At 41.5% G+C, this 25,786-nt stretch overlaps 2 protein-coding genes across 2 annotated transcripts in view; both read left to right on the plus strand.

Annotated features, from left to right (window-relative positions):
• LOC137526202 (taste receptor type 2 member 40-like) overlaps nucleotides 1-6,903 on the plus strand; it is a 35,709-nt gene extending 28,806 nt beyond the window's left edge. The window contains exon 3 of the mRNA XM_068247420.1: nucleotides 6,796-6,903. Coding sequence (XP_068103521.1) covers nucleotides 6,796-6,903 — 108 coding nt within the window. The remainder of the gene's footprint in view (nucleotides 1-6,795) is intronic.
• Nucleotides 6,904-16,931: 10,028 nt separating this feature from the next.
• On the plus strand, nucleotides 16,932-17,828 carry LOC137526203 (taste receptor type 2 member 40-like). The gene has a single exon (XM_068247421.1). It carries the CDS (start codon nucleotides 16,932-16,934, stop codon nucleotides 17,826-17,828), a length of 897 nt encoding a protein of 298 aa, XP_068103522.1.
• Nucleotides 17,829-25,786: the final 7,958 nt, after the last annotated feature.

A 25,786-nucleotide genomic window follows, 5' to 3' on the forward strand; every position in this document is an offset into this window, starting at 1 on the left:
ATCTTCATGTTGCGTTACAAGCTCTTGATTAGACCCCCTGCTGAAGTCAATCAGGTACCTTCTTCCTAACTACGTTACACTAAACTACCTATGTACAGCATACATTATATCAGATTACAGAAAGGAAGAACATGCTTAGAGGTCCCAGTCGGCCTTGTGAGCTAGTGTGAAAGTAAAGAGCAGAATGCTCTCTCCATCGCTCACTCCGGGTTTAATACCGACTAGGAAAGAGTTAAATATGACATCATCTTCGCCACCCCCTATATCAGTCTATTGCTGGACCCACTTGTGGTGTCATCATACACACCTACTCGATTAATAATCAATGAGGCATTTGCCCTATATGCAGGAATGTGGATATTTACAAAACATAGCTGATGTTTATTGTTCCATGCCCAGGTCAGGGAGACCTGCGGCCTTGTTCAGAACAGCTTCTTGGTATGTTCTAGCTCTGCTGACAGAACTGCAGATTTTCTCTCTGAGAAAATCCCCCTTAAAGGGCAGGTCTGCTCATCAAGCCTTTTTGACTAACTCAGTCCAAATAACTGAGGCCTACTTAAATTATAACAATCCCCCCTAAAAAGGCTTGACCCTGGTGAGCATTTTAGTGAGAGGGGACGAGGGACACAGAGTGGTTGGCTTTTGGGAGAGCACAGAGCACGGGCCACGTGGAATAATTGAAGTAGTACACCACTCAGACCGAACGTTATTGCCCTATGTGGAGATTTATCTCTTTCAGATCTGGAGAGTGCAGCAGTACCTTTGAATTTTCTATCCAGCAGTTTGGACTATCTGCAGCGATCCCAGTGACTGTGTTTGGTGATATATTTCTGGATGAACCGTGGCGCAGTGTGATAATAATTGTGCAATGGTGTATGCACTAAACTGCACTAAACAATATAGGGTGCGTTGTCTTACAGGTAAGCATGAGCACAAATTCCGCGTAATTGTAATTTTGCATTGTAATTCCAAATTACAATGCCAAATCGTAATGCAAAATTTGGGGGAAAATTGTAATTAATTTTGTTTGTAGACGTAATCAGAAACCGTAATTTGCCAACTTTAGTGAACTTTAGTTGATAGGAAAGCCCCCATACATGCTACTTCCGCAAAAATTGTGTATGTATGTTAAATGGATGGAATAGTGAGAACAAGTAATCCCGCGGGGATTTTTCACCTTATGTATCAGAGCAATTTTCACCTCCCATTCATTCGCTAATAACTTTATCACTACTTATCACAATTTATTGATCTATATCTTGTTTTTTCCGCCACTAATTAGGCTTTCTTTGGGTGGTACATTTTGCTAAGAATTATTTTTTTATAAATGCATTTTAACAAGATTAATAAGAAAAAAAATGGAAAAAAAATCATGATTTCTCAGTTTTCGGCCATTATAGCTTTAAAATAATCCACGCTACCATAATTTGTCTCGGTTATGACACCATTTAAATTTTGTCCCTATCATAATGTATGGCGCCAATATTTTATTTGGAAATCAAGGTGCATTTTTTCCGTTTTGCAGCATCACTATTTACAAGCTTATAATTTAAACAATGTTCGTAGTATACCCTCTTCAAATTTAAAATGTTCAGACCCTTAGGTAACTATTTATGTCTTTTTCTTTTTTTTTTTAAATGTAATTTTTTTTTTTCCATTAAAAATTTTATTTGGGTAATATTTTGGTGTGGGAAATAAACAGTTAATTTTTAATGTTATTATATGTGTAAATTGTAATGTAAAAAATATGTAGATGTAGTTTTACTATTTGGCCACCTTGAATTTTTATTTCCCTCCTTGTGCTTCTCGCTAAGCGGAAGCACAAGGGGGATGCGGAGATATTTCCGGGCAGAAAGAATGAAGCCTCTAGTTAGAGTGCTTGGTTTTTCTGCTGGGGAGACGGATCGGTGATCGGGAACCATGTTCCCGTTCACTAATCCCAGGGCTACTGGGGGACACCATGGGGGCACGGGGACGCGCCCGCGATCGCGCGCGGGAGTGCCCAGAAGCGCGGCACCGCAGCAGAGCAGCCGCCCGGACGTGAGCTTCACGTCCGTGCGGCAGAAATAGTTAAATATGCAAAGGAAAAATGGTTTTAAACTTAGTAAAAAGACATTCTCAGAATCAGAATTAGTATCATTTATTTTGGCTAGTACAAACGGGGGTTGTACCCGGAATTCGTTTTGGCTCATACAGGTTCAGGAAGGATGGGGGAGATAATGTCTAAAAGCCAGAAGCCAAGGCTGCCATACTAAGGCGCCACCGGTTGCACTTGGCAGTCCTCTGTCATCCCTAAGGAGACATGAGGAGAGGGGGACAGAGGGAGGTGAAGGCAGTGATGACAGAATTCTTCATAAAAACCTGCGGTGATTGCTGACGCTGCTGAGGATCCTGATTGCTGACATCTGGCATCTGGCAGTGCTGACCAAGGTGTTCCAGTTCAAAAGGTCCAGTAGTGTTCAATTATTTGGTGGTCCTGACTCCTGGGCAGCTTTCAGCAGGACTGGTCAAGATAATCTGGCTGTCACAGAAGCATTGGCTGTGACAGCCCTTACTTCCGGTTTAGTGGTTGGCATCATAGAGGGGCTGAACCAGAGGTGTCCCTGCTGGGGTGGAGCAGCAGCTGCCGATGGAGGGAAGGATGGAGCCTGCATCCAGGGAGGCCACACGTGTCCCAATCAGCACGTGTCTTACCTCAGTGGAACCCTGATCTCCTGGGTAGTAGCAGAGGACTCCACAAGGCCTGTACCTGCACAGTCAATGGACTCACACAGCGACAAGGTGGAAAAAAACTCTAGGTCCTGGACTCCCCACGACCCGCACCAGCGTCCCAGGCTACAGCGGACCACACTGCACACCTTCAGGGTTGAATACAAGGGGAATTGGTAGGAAAAAGATAAGAAAAAGCCAGAATCCTGTTGCAATGGCTGTCAACTAAGGTGCCATCTTCCGGAACGGCAGTTTGCCCAAGTTTAATAACCATTTGTTCTTTACATTTTTAAAATCGCTTTGCTCAAAAACAAAAGGCTTTTTTAATTTTGTTTTTACTTGTTCCCTCTATTTCCCTAAACATACATAGCAATTTTGGTGACAATAGCATATATGGATGCTTTGCTATTCACTGCTAAAGTCAGCATGAATCACACATAAGTAAGAAAAATTACGCATGGATTACACAAAATCATGTGGCTGTTATTGCAAAATTGTACACAAAATTTTACCTAATCGTAATTGGCACATAACAATCATCTCTACTCACCAGACAAGGAGTAGAGGAGAATGCAACATATTATATGCAATGCATTACGCTATTTATTGTACGGAACATTTTATGCATGTTATTTTGTTTAGTGCATACACCACAATGTTTATTTCTTCATACAAAGATTAAAAATCTAGCATGGATAAGGAGAAGAGATGATGTATGGCAGCTATGGCCATGCTGTTTCGGGTGATTGTCCTTTTACAAGCCACCCTGAAACTGTTTACAGCCAAATGCATGCATGTATGGATACAAAATAATGGGTAACATGAGCCAATCAGCAACCAGCCCAAAGGTGGCAGGTCTGATGGGAGACCTGAATCATTGGCCAAAGGCACACTCCCAAAGATCCTCCACCTTCCACTGTTGGTTGCCACTTTATAGTTCTGAAATTGATTTATCATAACTCCTATTCAGAAAGAATATGGATTAGCTGAAATCGTAACCATTTTATCACATTTGTTCCATCTTATTGTAGTGTGAAGACACATACATACGCTCAACAAAAGTCTTTTACTATAAACAACTTTAGAAACAACTACAATTAAAAAAGTTTATACGTCTTGGCATGCAAACAACTATTATATACACAGAACGACTTGACGGACAACTTGATACTTGATAAACAACTACAAATTTGCATATTGTTACTCAACTGGTGAACGATATGTTCTAGTTACTAATGGAAGTAATTTAAAAGTCATAGCAGACTTCTGTACACATTGCCATGTTGGAGACAACTTCTTTCATTTGTCCGTCAAGTCAATCCAACAGTTGGATTGACTTGAGCTGCGTTTTATCAGTTGTTGGTCCACTCTTGTCAGTGATAACACCTTGACAAAAGTTGTCCAACTTCTTCAAGTTGTTTGATAATTGTGCATTTAAAAGACTTTTGTTGAGCGTGTGTATGAGCCTTGAGGCAACACAAAGGGCCATATGCAAATCACTTTTTCTACTAGTTCTCTCCTGGGTGATATTTTCATACCTTATTAATAAAATGCCTTTTTAGCCAACATCAATGCAAGAAAGCACTCAAAATAATTTTGATAATACCTTTTCGCCTACTTTTTGGTACTTTTATAATTGCATAGTGCTGAAAAAGTTATTTTAAAGAGAAAATAAGAAAATTATATCCTAGGAGAAAACTCAGGTGAAAAAGTTAATTGCATATGGGCCAAAGTGTTCTACAGTGCCTCACAATAATTACTTCAACTCAGGGATTTCATCATAGCAGACGGTAGAAAGATATTATCAATTAGAAAGGTCTAAACTGGTAGTGTTCATGCAAGGGGTAGTAACTAATTTACCCCTGTGGAATTTTCTGGAGAAGATCAGAGGTTGCTTAAAATCAACAGGAGCCAGGATCAACAGGGTCCTGACAGCATCAAACAAATCTTCCAAGATGATAATTGCTTGCCTCAACTTTCAGATTTCAGAGACTTGCTTCTGAAATTCAATGGGAATGCTGTTATAATGTCACATTTTGCAAAAACAAAAAATTCATGTTCCATGCAAGTTGAGTCTGTAAGAAGCGAACTTATGGATCATATTCTTGCAGTAGAGAATCCCCTAGTAGCTTAAGAGGACCATGGTTAGGTCGGAGACTCTATATACAGGGTTCTTCATTAGAGACATTGTTAGAAGCACAATACTGAGGGCGGCGGTGCTGGCGAACACAATAAATCCAGCGCAGGAGACTTGGGGGCACAGGGAGTAACTTTGGCGCCATAAGAAGACGGAGCTGAAGTTACTTATAAAACACAATAATTCGGCTTCCATCAATTGCTGAATTATTTCATTCCCCACCATCCATGGTGGCCTGGAGGGGGAATAGTATTTAACACGGCCGAGACTTGTGCAGCAGCAGGAACAGCCATATACCGGCCGCCGATTCCTCTTGTATGCTCCAGGCAAGCAGAACATAAAAAACTGCCTTGATTCCAAAACATATGAAAACACATGAATTCACAGAATCAGGGTACAAGTCCCCTGAAGCTCCAATTTTGTTATAGGTCACGGGACATGCGCAGTAAGGACTGTGCCTGTCACATCATCACATGCTCCCACCAGCCAATGGCAGGCCTAGCACATGATGGTCAGTGGACTTCAACCCCTAAGGGTGGAATCCAAAGTTGACCTTTGACTGGCTGTTTATAAGGTGTAGACCGTCTAGAGGAACTTCACTTTGTACATATGCTCTATTCGTCTTCTGATAACTTAACAAAGAGTGTTCTTAAGATGAACCTGAGCTAGTCGCTAGAATTAGACTCAATAGCCATGAAACACAAGATGAACTTCATATTCCTGCTTTGCTGAGGCACCTTAAAGACGTATGCCTGAATTCCATTTCTGCTATATACCTGTATTGCTAAATAAATCTACTTAGTCCAATTTGAAGATGTCTGTGAGTTCCCTCCATTGCCTGCTGCTGCTGGGAGAATGTACTGATGGCGCCTAGATGTGATGTCACCCCTAACAACCACCAATTATGTTTTAACAGAGTACAACATTCCTGGCTTGTTACAAAAAAATTTTCAGAGAAAAAAAGTGGAATCTACTTCATACTTCAGGTCTTCTTCTTTTGCATATTCACTCTTTTTCCTTTTGCATATTGTCATATGATTGACGTGCTTTTGTAGAAGAGTAATTCTATACGGCAGAGATTTGCATGGCTCACCTTTTGTAAGAGTCGTACAATGACCCGTCTGTACAGTAGCTGTGATTCTCCTCGCTGGACGCTGTTGTGTCTAGTCTGATACTTGATCCTGGTTTAGAGATTGAACAACAATGTTGACCACTATAAGCATCATCAGAATAATTCTGTACACCACGACTTGGCTGGCGGGTATCATGCTTAACTCCTCAATAGTTGCTGTATATTTTAGAGACTTGAAAAATAGCCGGCATTTCAGTGACTGTGATAAGATCTTCTTCTCTATTGCGCTCCTCAACCTTGTCCAGCAATGTTCCATGTTTGTGAATGGCATTCTGTATTATTATGCCCTTCAATTACTATTACCTAGTAAAATGCACATTCTTGTACTCATCAGTAATTGCTCTCTGATTTATGCCAATTTTTGGTACAGCGCTTGGCTTTCCATCTATTATTGCTTGAAATTGGTCAAATACTCCCACTGTTTCTTCCTACAGCTGAAGAAGACCTTGTCCTCCTCTGTTGTGAAAATTCTCATCATGACATTGGTGGGAATAGTTTTTATAAATGCCCCATTTATCTGGACAATAAATATAGAGGTTCCTCAGAATGAGACAACCATCCAGCCAGGTACAAATTACCCAATCAAAGCGAATGATCTATTCCTTGTCTTTAACATGCTGTGTGGTTGTTGTCTCCCATTCCTGGTGACTTTACTTTGCATTGGACTCAGTGTGGCATCGCTCTTGGTTCACGTTTGGAGGGTTCACCAGAATGTATCACAGAACAGCTCCTCTTCACAGATCCAGGGTCTCCTCCGAGCGGCCAGGACAATGACTCTTCAGCTGACTATTAATGGTGTCTTCTGTGTGACCGTCAGTTTCCTACTTCTATCATCATCGCCATCTGGAATGATTTTGGAAGTCATCCAGAAGGCAATCGTTATGTTTTATCCTTCTGCTCAAGCCATGATTTTGATTCTGGGTAATCCAAAGCTACACAATAGATTATTTTGTCAAGCTGTCCCATCTTTAGTGCAAAAATAAAAGGCTTTGTCAAAGCTTGAAAGACGAATTTCCATGATACTTTCTATTTTTAAAAATTCCCTCAAAATGTATATGTTTTTACAATAGAAGGGCTGAAGGACCATCTCCCAAGCATTATTCTGAATGTTGATTAGAAACAGAGAGAAAAAAAACATTCAAAAAGTTTTGCTGATAACTTTTAAAGGACAAACCATCTTCCATTGGTATAAATGTGGATATTATGCTTAATCTAAATTCAAGTTAAAACTACCATTGCCCCAGTGTTCGACACACAACCCATCGAGTAACAGTTTGGGGCAAAATCTGTACAGATGTGTCCTGAGCTTGGTTCAATCAAATGTAATGGTGTATTTCTATGTACTATTAAAAATGTCATGTCCCTATTTTACTACACGTCTGTAGAATCTTTTCAAGCTATGTGTGGATGTAGTATGTACACTTTCACACACACACACACACACACACACACACACACACACACACGCACGCACACACACACACACACACACACACACACACACACACACGCACACACACACACACGCACTGAACATACAGATACACAAACTAACATACACACACATAAGCACACACACATGGCACATACAGACACACAAACTAACACATAAACACACACACCCTGTACATACAGACATATAAAACTAACAAACACACACACTAAAACACAAACACTCACACACACACTGTACTTGGAATGAGGGAAATCCTCGTTGACATGCTTTTTCTGATAATTTTGTTCAATTTTCAACTTGTCTGGCAAATTGTGGTGAATTAGTTTTGCATACTTGCACTGATGTCAACGGTGCTGAGCTGCCAAACTCTGCAGTTAATGTCCAAACTTTGAAGCCAGAAATCATAGAGTTTTACCAGTCTGCATGGTCCGTGACAAGAGAGGGTGGTCTCTGGTATGTGAAACCTGAAAAAATGGGCATTACCTGCCTAAAACATTGTGCAGCCACATTGGAGGTGTTAAAAATCTGGCAATTACCTGCCGAATAAAAATTTTATACAGAGGCCTCTAGAGGCTCCCTATGCTAATGAGGTTTTTACATTTGGCACTGTTATTGGCCTGAGGAAGCAGGCTTAGACCTGTGAAACGTGTTGCCTGTGCTTAATAATACAAATCTTTTGTTGTTACACAGATTTTGTTATTTGAGGTAAGCTACCTCCCTTTCTTTTGTTTTTATTTGTTTTTAAATAATTTTATACACACCAGGGTGCCTCTTTCACCTATGTTTTTTTTTTATGTACTTTACTTTAAAAACTGGGAGACAAGTAGAAGTAGAAAAATATATGTGCCCATAAAAATAATAAAGAAATGTCCCCTTAAATTCTCACAAAAGTGACAGACACGGCCATCCAAGTCGTCTCTGCGTGAGCCTTGACATTTTCCTAATACTCTTAAACGTAAATATCTGAAAGGTTCGCTGTCATATCCAATATCCATGTACCAACTCTTCTCTCTGTCTACTCTTCTCTTTTACACCTGTTCTGTGCTTTTTATTCCTCTCCCCTTTAGGGCAGGGGGACCTCATTTTTTAGTCCTGCATACTAAAGAAGGTTTAATACAGACCATGGTCCCTGTGCCTAATACGGGGTGCAGAACCACCTCGGGCCCTCTCAGGGCCTTTCTCCCCTGATGACGCAAGACTGCGAAACCGGTCGGGAAGGCGACAGGCGGCACCATTTTATTTGAGGTCTTCTATTGACCATTTTATGCGCGCTACTTTTTCGGTGTTCCCAGTGCACGGGCCCCGTATGTGAGTTTCTTTTATCCTTGTTTTTAAATTGTTTTACTTGTTATGTAATAAAGACGGTTTACACTTAGATGTGCCGTACATCTCTTTCATGTCACTATCCTACTGGACTCCCCTTTGGCGAGTCTCTGCGACCTCAGGACATCTACTATATTCCGGAGGAAGTTGTGGTGTGCAACATCGCTGGTGAAACGACACCATTTGAAAGCTCTGCAGACCATCTATCAATCTCGTTTACAACCTTATAATGTGGGTTGTTGGAATCTGGTAAGCCTTGCTTTTTTACCCTTTTGTTCGAAGATTCTGTATACCAGAAAATGACGAAAGCTGTATTACTATAGACCTGCGCTGACTTTATATATTCATTGCTTGTGTGGACTTTTGGACATTGTCCTTCTCGGCTGCGGTCGCCTTCTGCCTTGGCGCTGACACTTGTTGTTTATTTTTGATACTTGATCCTGGTTTAGAGATTGAACAACAATGTTGACAACTATAAGCATCATCAGAATCATTCTGTACGCCATGACTTGGCTGGCGGGTATCATGCTTAACTCCTCAATAGTTGCTGTATATTTTAGAGACTTGAAAAATAGCCGGCATTTCAGTGACTGTGATAAGATCTTCTTCTCTACTGCGCTCCTCAACCTTGTCCAGCAATGTTCCATGTTTGTGAATGGCATTCTGTATTATTATGCCCTTCAATTACTATTACCTAGTAAAATGCACATTCTTGTACTCATCAATAATTGCTATCTGGTTTATGCCAATTTTGGTACAGTGCTGGAGACTAAATCCGGGTCTACTAGCTGAAAAAGTTAGAACCAAGACAACCAAGCTTGAATTAGAAAAATACTTTAGCACCAATCAAAATAGTGAAGTCTCTAACTTAACTATTTGGGAGGCTCACAAGCCAGTGATAAGAGGATATTTTATTTGGATGGGTTCCAGGCTCAAAAGGGAGAGAGGCGACGGAATCACAACTCTTTCAGCAAAAATCTTAGAATTAGAAGCTCTTCACAAACAATCCTTAGCTTGTCAAACTCTAGAGGAACTAATATCAGCCAGACTTAAACTTGACTTCCTCTTAACATCAAAAGCTAAGAGAAAAGTAATGGTGAGGAAGCGAATCTTCTATGAAGCAGGTGTAACACCTGAAACTATGGCGGCTGCGGATATACAGGCTATACCCGCAGCCGCCTTTGTTCCCTGTTCACAGGCCTTATCCGTCCCGGCGGCGTCCAGCATGCTGGGAACGGCATTGTCTCTTGCTCATATTGTCTCTGTATCGCGCGGGCGCGCGCAGAGACAGGACCTTTATGCTGGAAGAAGTAAGTCAAAAGACCGCACTCACGTCAGTGGGTAAGCTGGTGCCGGGCCCCAAGGCCTTCAAACACATGTATATGTCTTTTCTGCTACCCGCCTTGACAAAGGGGACCCTGAGAGGCCCCGAAACGATCGTCGGCCTATGCAGGTCGGACTGTGTATCTATATACATGTGATGGGACAATAAATTTACGGTGATTGCTCCGATAAGTCTGTGTACGGACTCCTTCATGACTACATTATGCTGGAAGAAGGCGCGTCAGCTGACCTGCCCGTCAGGAGTGACTCGCGCTGCTCAGATTGGCTGATTGCTAAGGGGCGTGGTGCTGGGCTCTCCTCGGCTTCTTAAGCCTTCACAGATCATTGGCAACTCGTCTGCTGTTGCGAATACACTCGTGTTAGCGCTCAGACCTAGTGAGGTTCCCGTTGATGATAGATGTATATGCAGTGTTTGCAATATACATCTATCTATAGTTAGTTAGCTCCTCTGGTAAGGTTTAGCCAAACTTCTTTATTCTCTCATTTGTTACTACTTTGCCAGCTACTCTGGTAAAGACTTATTGTTACTTGTGTTGGTAGACCCTCCAGCTCCTCTGGAGAAATCTATACTGTTGCACCAAACACCACACCTTACTCTCAGCTAGCTATACTAGTATTATTGGTGATACTGCAGATCACCACATAATCAGGTATAGCGTCTGTATTATTGGTGATTCTGCAGATCACAAATAATCAGACGTCTGAGTTGCAGCATCCTATCGTTACAGCAGGGAACAAAAGTGGGAAATATTTGGCTAGAGCCCTTCAGAAACAAATGCTGCAATCTCATATTCCCTCTTTAATAGACAAAAACAAAACAAACTCTTTAAATCATAGGATATTGTTCAGGAATTCAGATCATACTATGAATCCCTGTATAACCTTCATCCTGGTCCACAAAATCCAAGAGAAACTGCTGATAGACAAAGAAAAATTTCAGAATTCCTGGAAAAATACTCCACCTCACTTAACTTGACCCAATCAGATATGGAGGACCTCGAAGCCCCCATTACCGAGGATGAATTTCGAATAGCAGCAAAATCCCTCAAGCCAGGTAAAGCACCAGGTCCGGATGGTGTTACAGCCCAATATTATAAAGCATTCAGTACAATTCTAGCCCCTGCGTTTGTCTCTGCCTTCAACGATCTCACCAACTCTTCTGTCCCTTCATCCCAATTTCTAGAGGCCCATATAACCGTCATCCCGAAACCTGAGAAAGACAAACAGTATTGTACTAACTACAGGCCAATCTCCCTCCTTAACTTAGACGCCAAGTTACTAGCTAAAATACTTACTTATTTATTTATTTATTTATTGTATTTATAAAGCGCCAACATATTACGCAGCGCTGGACAATAAATAGGGATACATACAATATTTAGGGGTGACATACAGCAAAATGACAATACCTGAATACAAGAAAGACCAGATCATGCAACACAGTATGAGTACAAGGTAATGCTTAGTCACTGGAGGGGAGCATGGAGATTAGGCAAGTTAGGTTCACTCAGATGCATAGCATGGGTTCACAGTAATGGAGGTGCATGATCAGGTAGGACACAAAAGGAGGAGGACCCTGCCCAAAGGCTTACAATCTAGAGGGAGAGGTAAGGACACAAAAGGTAGGGGACCAGAGTTCAGCTGTGGGTTTAGAGCACTTGTGAGGGGTAGTAGGCCAGAGTGAAAAGGTGAGTTTTGAGGGCTTTCTTGAAGATGTTGAAGGAGGGGGCTGCCCTAATGGGTGGAGGTAGGGTTTTACACGGTGTTGGAGCAGCTCTTAAGAAGTCCTGGAGGCGTGCATGGGACTGGGTGATGCGGGAGGTAGTCAGGCGAAGTTCATTGGAAGAGCGGAGTGAGCGGCTAGGTGTGTACCTCTGAGTAAGATCGGAAATGTAGGTTGGACAGGTTTTGTGGACAGATTTGTAGGTCAGACACAGTATCTTGAATCTGATTCTGGACTGGATAGGAAGCCAGTGGAGGGATTCAAGGAGGGGATCCGCCGTGGTGGAGCGATGGGAGCAGTGGATAATTCTTGCTAACAGATTGCTCTCCTTTATCCCGGATCACATGTGCTCTGACTAGGCTGGTTTCATCCCAGGCAGAGAAGCCAAGGACAACGTCATGCGTACGGTCAATCTTATGGCATACGTGAAAAAAAAGCGGCATTAAAGCATGTATCCTCTCTACAGATGCTGAAAAGGCCTTTGACATGGTGGCATGAGATTATATTCATGCCACCCTGGCTAGCCTTGGTCTTGGTGTTAGTATGAGACGCTGGATTGCCTTGCTGTATTGTAACCCATCAGCCTGTGTTAAGGCAAATGGCTTACTTTCTGAGCCCTTTAAAATTTCAAACGGAACTAGGTAGGGGTGTCCCCTTTCGCCTCTAATATACATTTTAACCCTGGAACCATTCCTAAATGCAATCAGGGCAGATGACTCTATTAAAGGAATAGAGGTGAGCAACTCACAACATGTGGTCTCAGCCTTTGCTGATGACCTCCTATTCTACTTACAGGACCCACTAACCTCTTTCCCACATTTAATCAAGCTTTTTAAAAATGTTGGCTCTATCTCCAACCTCAAAATTAACTTCAGTAAATCCATTGCCCTAAATCTATCACTTCCAGACGAAACGGTTACAATTGCTAAAACACTATTTGAATTTTCTTGGTCATCATCATCCCTCTGCTATCTGGGAATAAAAATTACTAGTAATCTTCCGAACTTTTTGAAGCTAACTACATACCTATGGGCGAGACGTTGAAGGCAGATCTCCTAAGGTGGGGTCAACAAAAGAACCTCTCTTGGTTTGGTAGGATGGCGTCAATAAAAATGACCCTTTTACCACGCTTTCTATATATAAGTCAATGCATACCAATCACCTTACCTACCTCCTTCCTGAAGAATCTCCAAATACACATCAACAAATTCATTTGGGGTCAAAAACCACCTCGCATTAAAAGACGTATCCTATCTGCCCCTAAAGATATGGGCGGTACTGGTCTGCCTGATCTCCTTCGTTATCATATGGCGTCGCAGCTCTGTAGGGTGGTGGAATGGTTACATACAGCATCACCTAAAAATTGGGTTCTTGTGGAACAGGCAATTACCGCTTGTGCACCATACACACTTGGATAGTCAGAGAAACCAGTCAAAACTCTTTCATCCTGGTACAATCCTCTAACTCAAGCTACCATTAAAACCATGAGAAAGCATTTACCAGCGATGAATCTAATATCATTATCAGGTAAACTCACACCTTTGTGTGACAATGTTCATTTCCCTGCAGCCGTTCACATACCTTTCTTACAGGATTGGCAGAGTGGTCCCGGCCCCAGAGTAAGAGATTTCTTGACACCTGAAGGGATCATGTCATTCTTGGAAATGTCTGCCATGAGAAGTGATACGCAGCTACGTTTATGGCAGTATTTCCAGATAATTTCATAAACTCCCTGTATCCTAAGACCTTCCTTAAAGTGAACCTCCGGACTAAAAATCGACTCAGCAGCACTGAAAAGGCTTTGTGTTTCTTTAACAGTTTCACGGTATCAGAACTTTGTTTCTCTTATACAAGCCTCATTTTTAGCTGCACCGAAGAAAACTGCCCGGGCTTTTTTCCCCTGATGCTGTGCAAAGCATGATGGGATTTCTGATTTTGTTGTTCTCGTTCTGGTGTTTTGGTGCAATTTCTTTTTTTTACATTTTGAATTTGACATTTGAAGCCTAGCGTGTGCAGCTGGGAGGGGTAATCAGGACACAGGATAGTTGGACCTGTGTCTCCTGCTCCTTGTCACCTCCTTTCAACCAAAAAGATGGCTGCTCCCATGACAAAGATGGCAGCCCCCATGAATCACAAACATTTGCCTGTTCTTCTAAAACAAGGTGGGTAAGAGATTATATTACCTATCTATTCTAATTAACATAACTAATGTAACTTGATGACAGTATGTTTGTTTAGGCGGAAGTTCCCCTTTAAAAAAAAACCTCTCCATTTGAGAGTATGCTGTTGAGTGTGGGCCCTCATAGACATCTTGTATCCCAGTTATACCAACTTCTTCTTGCCTACCCTAATGACAACAAATTTCGTTTCCAGCTTGAATGGGAGAGGGAGTTGGGGCTCACTCTAGACGACGAGCAATGGAGTAAAATATTTACCCTAAACCACAAAGGCTCTCTCAATGCAACAACTCAGGATCTGGAATACAAGATTCTATTTAGGTGGTACAGAACACCACTATCACTCCAGAAAATGTTTCATCACGTGTCTAACCGCTGCTGGCGATGTAACTCAGGACTGGGAGATATGTTACATACTTTTTGGACCTGCCCTAAACTTACTCAATTCTGGCAGGAGGTACATACACTTGTTGAGAAGATTACATGTTCTACATTACCTCTTTCCCCTTCTCTTTTTCTCTTGCATGACACCCATGAGTCCATGCAGGCTTACAAAAAATCTCTGACAATCCATCTTATCAATGGGGCTAGATCCCTAATTCCTTTAAACTGGAAATCCATGAACCCACCAACAATCAAATCCTGGCTCAGAAGGGTAGAGGCTATATCACAAATGGAAGAGTTGATACTCCGTTCCAAAGACCGCTCAGAACAGTTTACCTTAACCTGGGCCATATGGGTGGATTTCCAGTATTCAGATACATATAAAGCCATTGTGGACTCGGCTGTCGTATAACAACCCTCATAATTCCACTTGCTCTTTCTCTCCTACTATCTTAAAGAGACTCCGTAACAAAAATTACATCCTGTTTTTTATCATCCTACAAGTTCCAAAAGCTATTCTAATGTGTTCTGGCTAACTGCAGCACTTTATACTATCATTGTCCCTGTAATAAATCAATGTATCTTTCCCCTGTCAGACTTGTCGGCCTGAGTCTGGAAGGCTGCCAAGTTCTTCAGTGTTGTGGTTCTGCTATGAACTCCCCCTTCCAGGCCCCTCTCTGCACACTGCCTGTGTATTATTTAGATTAGAGCAGCTTCTCTCTTATCTTTTACAAGCTGGATAAATCGTCCTCTGAGCTGGCTGGGCTTTCACATACTGAAGAATTACAGACAAGGGCAAAGCTGTTTGCAGGAAGAAAAGAGCAGCCTGAAACTTCAGTGCATGGGGGAAAGAAACACACAAATGATCTCTTGAGATTCAAAAGGAAGGCTGTATACAGCCTGATTGTGTATGGATGTATTTTCTATGTGTGGACATACTGTACATCAACCTACTTCCTGTTTTGGTGGCCATTTTGTTTGTTTATAAACAAACTTTTTAAAACTGTTTTTAACCACTTTTAATGCGGCGGGGAGTGGTGAAATTGTGACAGAGGGTAATAGGAGATGTCCCCTAACGCACTGGTATGTTTACTTTTGAGCGATTTTAACAATACAGATTCTCTTTAAGTGATAAACCTTCTCTTCTTTTTACTAGGCAGAACATTACTCATGTTTCTCTATACTGGTATATGGAACAATACTACAGTATCTTCAGCTTAACTTACCCTGTTAAATTTGCTTTTTTGACAGGTTGATAGTAAAACCAATATTATCTTGATACTTGATTAGACAGATGCCTTACACTATGTGCTTTTTTCTTTGTTTAGAAATGTTATATCTTGCATTCCTCCTTAAACAAGAATCACAACTATGTTTTGTAATTCTTTATTGATACTACTTATATAATCTGTGTCATTTATGATCTCAGCTTGTATTCAACGTTTTCTTCAATAAACTTGAATTGTGAAAAAGAAATGTCCCCTAAACAAAAGTTATACATTTCTTTTATCTCCAGTTGGGCCGTAAAGATGAATTATCTGACAGCTATTTGTAGTGTACAGAGCAGCCAGAAGGCTTACGGTGACCGAGAACCACTAGGAAGGTATAAGGGACATAAACGGCCACTACTGCAAAAAAAATTTGTAAAATTTAAAATACATGTAAACAAAATAATTCCAAAGTAATATGAGCTATTAATTACTTTTCTCATGTGTTGCTAACTCTTACAGTAGTTAGTAGAAATCCAATGAAGCTCACAGGTTTTCGACTAGTCCATCTATTCATGGGAGAGTATCAGTATTTATTGTATTGTTTTAAAAAGCACTTTCTGGAAAGAATCTATACAAAGATGCAGGTCGCCCCTTCTACCTGTTTGCACACTATTCATGCAACTGGAGTGAGCAACTGCCATTCACTAAGTGCTTTTGAAAATAAAGAATATCCTAAGAAACCCTCATAAAGAGATGGTCTAGTCCAAAACCTGACAGTTTTGTCCGATTTCTACTACCTATTGTAGTAGGTGACAGCAACTTAGGAGAAAAGTATATTATAGCACATTTTGCTCTGGAAGAAATGTGCTTTTGACTTGTGTGCCTTCTTGTATTTTAAATATTACAATTTTCCCCCGAAAAGTGGTCCTTTGATTTCTAGAGGCTGGATATCAGTAAGGCATTGAGCACTGAACTATTCGACAAATCCAAGGAGCAATGCTATCATGCTGTCATTTCAAATTGCTCCAAAATAATTCCCAACCCTTGCAAGTTGAGTCCTACATCATGCAAACAATTTGCAGAGAACTAAAGTAAAATCCACTTAGACTTGAAAATGTTTATGTCACTGTTTCTCATGTAAAGAAAACATTCTCCTTTTGCATACTGTGATATGATTGATGTGGTTTTGAAATTCCATACGGCCGAGATTTGCATGGCTCGCCTGGTGTATCAGCCATACAATGAGCCCTCTGTACAGTAGCTGTGATACTCCTCACTGGACGCTGTTGTGTCCGGTCTGATGCTTGATCCTGGTTTACAGAGAGGACAACTGAAATGGAAGTTCTGACATCTATAACCATCACTCTGCTTGTCATAACCTGGCTGGCAGGAGTTATGTTGAATTCCTCAATAGTTGCTGTATATTTCAGAGACTGGAAAAATAGCCGGTATTTCAGTGTCTGTGATAAGATCTTTCTCTCTACAGCGCTCCTCAACATTGTCCAGCAATGCTCCAACTCTGGAAATGGGCTTTTCAGTTATCTTCCGCTTTCCTTGAAATCTGCTAAGGATGTGTACATGCCTATCTTCATCATTACCTTCTCTCTGATTTATGGCAGTTTTTGGTACAGCGCTTGGCTTTCTGTCTACTACTTCTTGAAATTGGTCAAATACTCTCAAGGTTTCTTCCAACAGCTGAAGAAAACCTTGTCCTCCTCTATTGTGCCAATTCTCATTATGACATTGCTGGGAATAGTTTTTATAGAACTTCCATTTATCTGGACACTAGATGTATTGTTTTGCCCGATTGAGACAACCAACCAATCAGGTGGCTTTTACCAAACCAAAAATAATGTCCCATTCTTTGTCTTTAACTTGGTGTGTGGCTGTTGTCTTCCATCGCTGGCAACTCTCATCTGTATTGGACTCAGTGTGGAATCACTCTTGGGTCAAGTGTGGAGAGTCCACCAAAATGTACCCCACTTCACCTCCTCTCCACAGATACAAGGTCTCCTCCGAGCAGCCAGGACAATGACTCTACAACTGATCCTTAATACAGTACTCTGTCTGGCAATCACTTTCAGGTTTTTAATTACGTCTCCAGATTTAAAGATTTTGGGGATCATTGAGTCAATAATTATCCTGTTCTTTCCTTCTGCTCAAGCCATGACTTTGATCCTGGGCAATCCAAAGTTACGTAAGAAATTGTTTTGCCAAGCTGTCCCATCTTGAGCCAAATTGCACCAATTTTCCCAGAGAGGGCCCAGCCACTCCACTGTCATGACAGAGTCATTATTCATCATGCTAACTAGAAACCAAGTTAGAAGAGCCTTAAAAAGTTTTACTAATAGTAACCTTTGAATAGGGATGGTCGGAAATGTCGATTTCCAATTATGAAGAAATTCTGATTTCCGCCAATGCCGATTACCGATTGCACGGATTTCCGATCGGTTTCCGATTTCCGAGTTTGGATCTTCTATTTCCGAGTAGTGTGTGTTTTAGTAATTTTTTTGAATTCGCTGATTGGCCAAATACTTCAGAGTTTTTTCTGCACTCTCTGATAGGTCCATTGATTTTGAGTTCTGTGATCGGGCTAAAATTACCGAATTGCAGTAATGCAGTATTTCCTGCAGAAATCCGATTTCTGAGTTCCATTTTCCGATTTCTGAGTTCCGATCAGAAATTTGGAAATTTCAATTCCGCGAAATCTGAATGACCATCCCTACTTTTGAAGGACAAAACATGTGCAGTAGCTCTATGTGTGATAATTATTCCTACTCAGTGATATATTTAATTAAACTTAATGATGTAATGCTATAAACTATTAAAAATGTTTTATCCCTTGGACCCAAATTCCTTTCTTGGGTACAACTTCTTTATCAAGCCCCTGAAGCATCTATCTTAGTTAATGGTCATGTTAGCACACCTGTATATCTATCATAAGGAACTAGTCAGGGGTGTCCCCTTTCTCCATACCTATTTTCTATGGTTATTGAAGTACTTGCAATTAAAATTAGATCTAATGTTAAAATATGGGGTTTACGAATAGGTGAACTAGTGGACACAATTGCTCTTTATGCTGATGACATGATTTTATATTTACAGGATACTGAGCAATCATTGACTCAAGTATTTGACACCATTCAAACATTCTCAGTGTATTCTGGTCTGTGTATTAATTGGCAGAAATCGGTCATCCTCCCTTTAGATACCCAACTCTATATGCAATACTACAATGCAATCTAAGTTGCAAGTTGTCTCTCATTTCAAATATCTTGGAGTATATATAGTACCAGGACGTACAGAATCTTTTAGATTAAACGTTGAACCACTTCTACCTTTGGTTAAACAAAAGCTCACTACCCGGGCACACTTCCCTATCAATGTTATTGGAAGGATTAATCTGACTAAAATAATCATATCACCTAAAATACTGTACATAGTGGAACATGCACATACCTCAATCCCCAAAAACTTCTTTGCTGAACTAAATTCTCTATTCACTACCTTTATATGGGGAACTGGTAGGTCCAGAGTTAAACTTAAATCACTCCAGGCTCCTAAGGATTGTGCTGGGCTAGCTCTACCAGACTTATACTTGTACTATCTAGCAGGCCAACTGCACTATCTTAGCTCCTGGATCCATGTGGATATTGGTAGACCTATCTCAGAACAGTGTTTAGCAACATATGTTAAAGCAGGAAATCTTCTAGCTTTCTTAGAATCTCCCTCAACTCAGATTCTTAAAGCGGACCCAAACCAAAAATGTTTTTAATTCAAAATATTTAGTTGCACCACTCTCACACATACAAATATAAATAAACACTCCTTCAAGCTTATGAGCATTTCAGTTCATGCTTTTCACTCTCCTCTTTGCATAACTAGGGTTATACAGGTGGCAGCCATTAGCAATTTCTCCTTTGCCGGACACCATCTACTCCACCAGTTTGCCGGATTCTGTCCCGGCAATATGAAAGGAAGGGAGGAGTTTCTCCAATAAATGTAAAATATTTTATATTTGTCATCATGCAGCTGAAAAAAGGCTGCTATTTATTATTATAATATAGAAAATAGATTTTATTTCTGAAATCTTGTATCTTTAGTTTGGGTCCACTTTAAGCCTAGCACCAATCTACATAAATTGGCAGCTAATTCTAATCGTATACACCAGGTGGCACACTGCATTCCCAATACTCCAATATGGGACAACTTTAAATTTCCCCAACTGGAAACATTTCATGCTGTAGAGGAATGGCGTTCACTGGGGATAACCGATCTCTCCCATGTCCTAGATCAAGGATTATTTCCTACCTTTGAATGGTTTAAAACCCGGTATAATCTTTCTAATAAACAATTTCATAAATATCTTCAATTTAGACATTGTTGGCAAATGCAATTTGGCACGAAACCTATAGAGTTATCAGATTTTCCCATTATAGGTATTCTGAAAACACAAGGCATGGGTGGATTGATTACCACTCTTTATACCTCTCTAATTACTGCTTTAGCCACAGTAGACACAGATTTATTGAAACTCAAATGGCTTCCTTACATTCCTGACCTTGATTCAGAGGAATGGGAGGACACATTAGAGTCCCACGCATATGCCTCTATCTCAGCGAACGGGAGATTAATTCAATTCTATATAATACGTCAAGCCTACCTTACTCCATTGCGCCTTTCAAGAATTAAACATGATTAGCCATCCTCATGCCCGGAATGTTTTAAGCATAGCGCGGATTTTTGGCATTTGATGTGGGACTGTACCTATATTCAAGGATTCTGGAATGATGTTGTGCGTATACTAGCAGATATCACTGATCACCCTCATATATTATGTCCAAAGATTTGTTTGCTAGGTCTCCTTCCACCAAATACTCTAAATTTGAAACTACACTATTTCGTGAATCCCTACTTTATGTATGCAGAGTTATAACACTGAATTGGATTACCTCATGACCCCCACTGATATCTGATTGGCTATCACAAGTGAATGGTATATTACCCTTTATTAAACTTGTCTATACACATAGAGGTTGTCCTGGAAAATTTAACAAAGTAGGGAGCAAATGGACCTCTTCTCACCTAACTGAAGTAGAGTAGCTCAACACTGTGTTGCATGCTGATGTAACGATTGGTGTCAGTAATATCAGGTATCTGATTATTAGGTGATCTGCAGTATCACCAACAATCCAGATACAATTCCTGATTATATGGTGATCTGCAGAATCACCAATAATGCAGGTAACAAGGCGCAAATGTGATAGCTAAATACAAAGGTATGTGCTTGGTGCAACAGTAAGTACTGATAGGTTCAATGGCGTAGGGCCCCATGGTCGCAACGGTCATCGTGGCAACCGGGCCCGCCTCCTGAAGAGGCGGGGGAAGGGGACGGGGGCCTGGACCCCCCAGGTGTTGGAATCCCCGCAGTGACTGGCTCCCGGAGGCAGAGCAGGGCTACGAAAAGATGGCTGCCGAAGCCCTGCACTGGAGACTATTTGTGTCTCCAGTACAGGGCTTCGGGCGCCATCTTCCCGTAGTCCTGCACTCTGCCTATCAGCGTGGGAGAAACTGGCTGCAGGAGAGGATCGTCGCTGGAGGAGCTGCACGGGGGAGGCTGGCTGCACGTCGGGGACGGGGAGCTCACGTCAGAGGCTGGCCAGGTGAGTGAATTTTTTTTTATTTGTACAGGTTTTTTCTGGTGAATGCTCCCCACATAGCATTTATTTTCTGATGACTGCTCCCCACATAGCGTATTTTTTTTCTGGTGACTGCTCCCCACATAGCATTTTTTTTCTGGTGACTGCTCCCCACATAGCGTTTTTTTTCTGGTGACTGCTCCCCACATAGTGTTTTTTTTCTGGTGACTGCTCCCCACATAGCGTTTTTTTTCTGGTGACGGCTCCCCACATAGCATTTATTTTCTGGTGACTGCTCCCCACATAGCGTTTTTTTTTCTGGTGACTGCTCCCCACATAGTGTTTTTTTTCTGGTGACTGCTCCCCACATAGCGTTTTTTTTCTGGTGACGGCTCCCCACATAGCATTTATTTTCTGGTGACTGCTCCCCACATAGCGTTTTTTTTTCTGGTGACGGCTCCCCACATAGCGTTTATTTTCTGGTGACTGCTCCCCACATTGCGTTTATTTTCTGGTTAATGCTCCCCACATAGCGTTTATTTTCTGGTGAATGCTCCCACATAGCGTTTATTTTCTGGTGACTGCTCCCCACGTAGCGTTTATTTTCTGGTAACTGCTCCCCACATAGCGTTTATTTTCTGGTGACTGCTCACCACATAGCGTTTATTTTCTGGTGAATGCTCCTACATAGCGTTAATTTTTTGGTGACTGCTCCCCACATAGCGTTTTTTTTCTGGTGACTGCTCCCCACATAGCGTTTTTTTTCTGGTGACTGCTCCCCACATAGCGTTTTTTTCCTGATCACTGCTCCCCACATAGCATTTATTTTCTGGTGAATGCTCCCCACATAGCGTTTATTTTCTGGTGACTGCTCCCCACATAGCGTTTATTTTCTGGTGACTGCTCCCCACATAGCGTTTATTTTCTGGTGACTTCTCCCCACATACTCTTTATTTTCTGATGAATGCTCCCACATAGCAATTATTTTCTGGTGAATGCTCCCACATAGCGATTATTTTCTAGTGAATGCCCCCACATTGCGTTTATTTTCTGGTGACTGCTCCCCACATAGTGTTTATTTTCTGATGAATGCTCCCACATAGCAATTATTTTCTGGTGAATGCTCCCACATAGCGATTATTTTATAGTGAATGCCCCCACATTGCGTTTATTTTCTGGTGACTACTCCCCACATAGTCTTTATTTTCTGATGAATGCTCCCACATAGCAATTATTTTCTGGTGAATGCTCCCACATAGCGATTATTTTCTAGTGAATGCCCCCACATTGCGTTTATTTTCTGGTGACTACTCCCCACATAGTCTTTATTTTCTGATGAATGCTCCCACATAGCAATTATTTTCTGGTGAATGCTCCCACATAGCGATTATTTTATAGTGAATGCCCCCACATTGCGTTTATTTTCTGGTGACGGCTCCCCACATAGTGTTTATTTTCTGGTGAATGCTCCCAACATAGCGTTTATTTTCTGGTGAATTCTCCCCACATAGCGTTTATTTTCTGGTGAATGCTCCCCACATAGCGTTTATTCTCTGGTGACTGCTCCCCACATAGCGTTTATTTTCTGGTGAATGCTCTCCACATAGCGTTTATTTTCTGGTGACTGCTAACCACATAGCGTTTATTTTCTGGTGACTGCTCCCCACATAGCGTTTATTTTCTGGTGAATGCTCCCACATAGCATTTATTTTCTGGTGACTGCTCCCCACATAGCGTTTATTTTCTGGTGACTGCTCCCCACATAGCGTTTATTTTCTGGTGACTGCTCCCCACATAGCGTTTATTTTCTGGTGACTGCTCCCCACATAGCGTTTATTTTCTGGTGACTGCTCCCCACATAGCGATTATTTTCTGGTGAATGCTCCCACATAGCGATAATTTTCTGGTGAATGCCCCCACATTGTGTTTATTTTCTGGTGACTGCTCCCCACATAGCGTTTATTTTCTGGTGAATGCTCACCACATAGCATTTATTTTCTGGTGAATGCTCCCCACATAGCGTGTATTTTCTGATGAATGCTCACCACATAGCGTTTATTTTCTGGTGACTGCTCCCCACATAGCGTTTATTTTCTGGTGAATGTTCCCCACATAGCGTTTATTTTCTGGTGAATGCTCCCCACATAGCGTTTATTTTCTGGTGACTGCTCCCCACATAGCGTTTATTTTCTGGTGAATGTTCCCCACATAGCGTTTATTTTCTGGTGAATGCTCCCCACATAGCATTTATTTTCTGGTGACTGCTCCCCACATAGCGTTTATTTTCTGGTGACTGCTCCCCACATAGTGTTTATTTTCTGGTGAATGCTCCCCACATAGTGTTTATTTTCTGGTGACTGCTCCCCACATAGTGTTTATTTTCTGGTGAATGCTCCCCCACATAGCGTTTATTTTCTGGTGACTGCTCCCCACATTGCATTGATTTTCTGGTGACTGCCCCCTTACATAGTGTTTATTTTCTGGTGAATGCTCCCCACATAGCGATTATTTTCTGGTGACTGCTCCCCACATAGCATTTATTTTCTGGTGACTGCTCCCCACATAGCGTTTTATTTTTCTGGTGACTGCTCCCCACATAGCGTTTTTTTTCTGGTGACTGCTCCCCACATAGCGTTTTTTTTCTGGTGACTGCTCCCCACATAGCATTTATTTTCTGGTGACTGCTCCCCTCAAAGCGTTTATTTTCTGGTGACTGCTCCCCACATAGCGTTTATTTTCTGGTGACTGCTCCCCACATAGCGTTTATTTTCTGGTGAATGCTCCCACATAGCGTTTATTTTCTGGTGAATGCTCCCCACATAGCGTTTATATTCTGGTGAATAAAACAAAAGTAACAGAGGCGCCAACAAGTATAAAATAGTTAAAAACCGCTTAAAAGGAGGGGTGTAGGTGGACACACCTCTCAGGTATAAAATAGACCAGTCAATACGCTGTTAATAAATAACAGTAATATTTATTGGGGATTCTCCAAGCATGCAACGCGTTTCACGGGCAAAGCTCCCGCTTCATCAGGCAATCAAATAGGAGAAACACAGTAATAGGTCAAGATCTGGATCAAGCGCCTCTATTCTGGTGAATGCTTCCCACATAGCGTTTATTTTCTGGTGAATGCTCCCCACATAGCGTGTATTTTCTGGTGAATGCTCCCCACATAGCGTTTATTTTCTGGTGACTGCTCCCCACATAGCGTTTATTTTCTGGTGAATGCTCCCCACATAGCGTTTATTTTCTGGTGAATGCTCCCCACATAGCGTGTATTTTCTGGTGAATGCTCCCCACATAGCGTTTATTTTCTGGTGACTGCTCCCCACATAGCGTTTATTTTCTGGTGAATGCTCCCCACATAGCGTTTATTTTCTGGTGACTGCTCCCCACATAGCGTTTATTTTCTGGTGAATGCTCCCCACATAGCGTTTATTTTCTGGTGAATGCTCCCCACATAGCGTTTATTTTTTGGTGAATAATCCCCACATAGCGTTTATTTTCTGGTGAATGCTCCCCACATAGTGTTTATTTTCTGGTGACTGCTCCCCACATAGCGTTTTTTTTTCTGGTGACTGCTCCCCACATAGCGTTTTTTTTCTGGTGACTGCTCCCCACATAGCGTTTTTTTTTTCTGGTGACTGCTCCCCACATAGCGTTTATTTTCTGGTGACTGCTGCTCCCCACATAGCGTTTATTTTCTGGTGAATGCTCCCACATAGCGTTTATTTTCTGGTGACTGCTCCCACATTGCGTTTATTTTCCGGTGAATGCCCCCACATAGCATTTATTTTCTGGTGAATGCCCCCACATAGCGTTTATTTCCTGGCGAATGCTCCGACATAACGATTATTATCTGGTGAATGCTACCACATAGCGATTATTTTCTGGTAAATGCTACCACATAGCGATTATTTTCTGGTGAATGCTGCGCACATAATGATTATTATCTGGTGAATGCTGCTGCTGACGCGCCTCCTCCCCGCATAAAGGTCCTGTCTGTGAGCGCGCACACGTGCTAATGCGACCTTATGAGCTGCAGAGAGACCCGTCCTCGGCGTGCTAGACGCCCGAGGTGCGGTAATGTTGCTAGGCATAGAGGCAGAGGCAGCTGCGGTGGTGGCGCTGTTCACCGCAGCTGCCTCACCATTGTTTATTACAGTTGGGCTGGGAAATATGACAACACCTATCTATAATCTGGTCAAATTATATAACCCAAATCCTTATACTATAATTATTCAACGTGGTTATGCATTCCATGTTTTTTCTCTGTTTTGGTTAACTAGTTATATAAACTACTTTTTGTACACTCATTTAGAAATGCAAACTGTATAAGCTACTTTTACAGATACTACACTGTATATCAATGGTGTTTAAACTTTAAGCGCTGTTATTATGCAATTACGATAGATGTCATTCTGTTCTATTTAACTAACTGATGAATCCTGAATATTATTCTTGAATCATTGTGCAGCCTGTCATTATCTACTGTATGCAGTTTCATTTCTATGAGAGACACTTCCTACAGGCAGCCACATAGCATGCCAG

Source organism: Hyperolius riggenbachi, chromosome 7 (genome assembly GCF_040937935.1).
Source record: "Hyperolius riggenbachi isolate aHypRig1 chromosome 7, aHypRig1.pri, whole genome shotgun sequence".
Lineage (NCBI taxonomy): Eukaryota > Metazoa > Chordata > Amphibia > Anura > Hyperoliidae > Hyperolius > Hyperolius riggenbachi.

Excerpts from the sequence above, each read along its gene's own strand:
- LOC137526203 (XM_068247421.1), top strand. The coding sequence starts at position 16,932 with ATGGAAGTTCTGACATCTATAACCATCACTCTGCTTGTCATAACCTGG.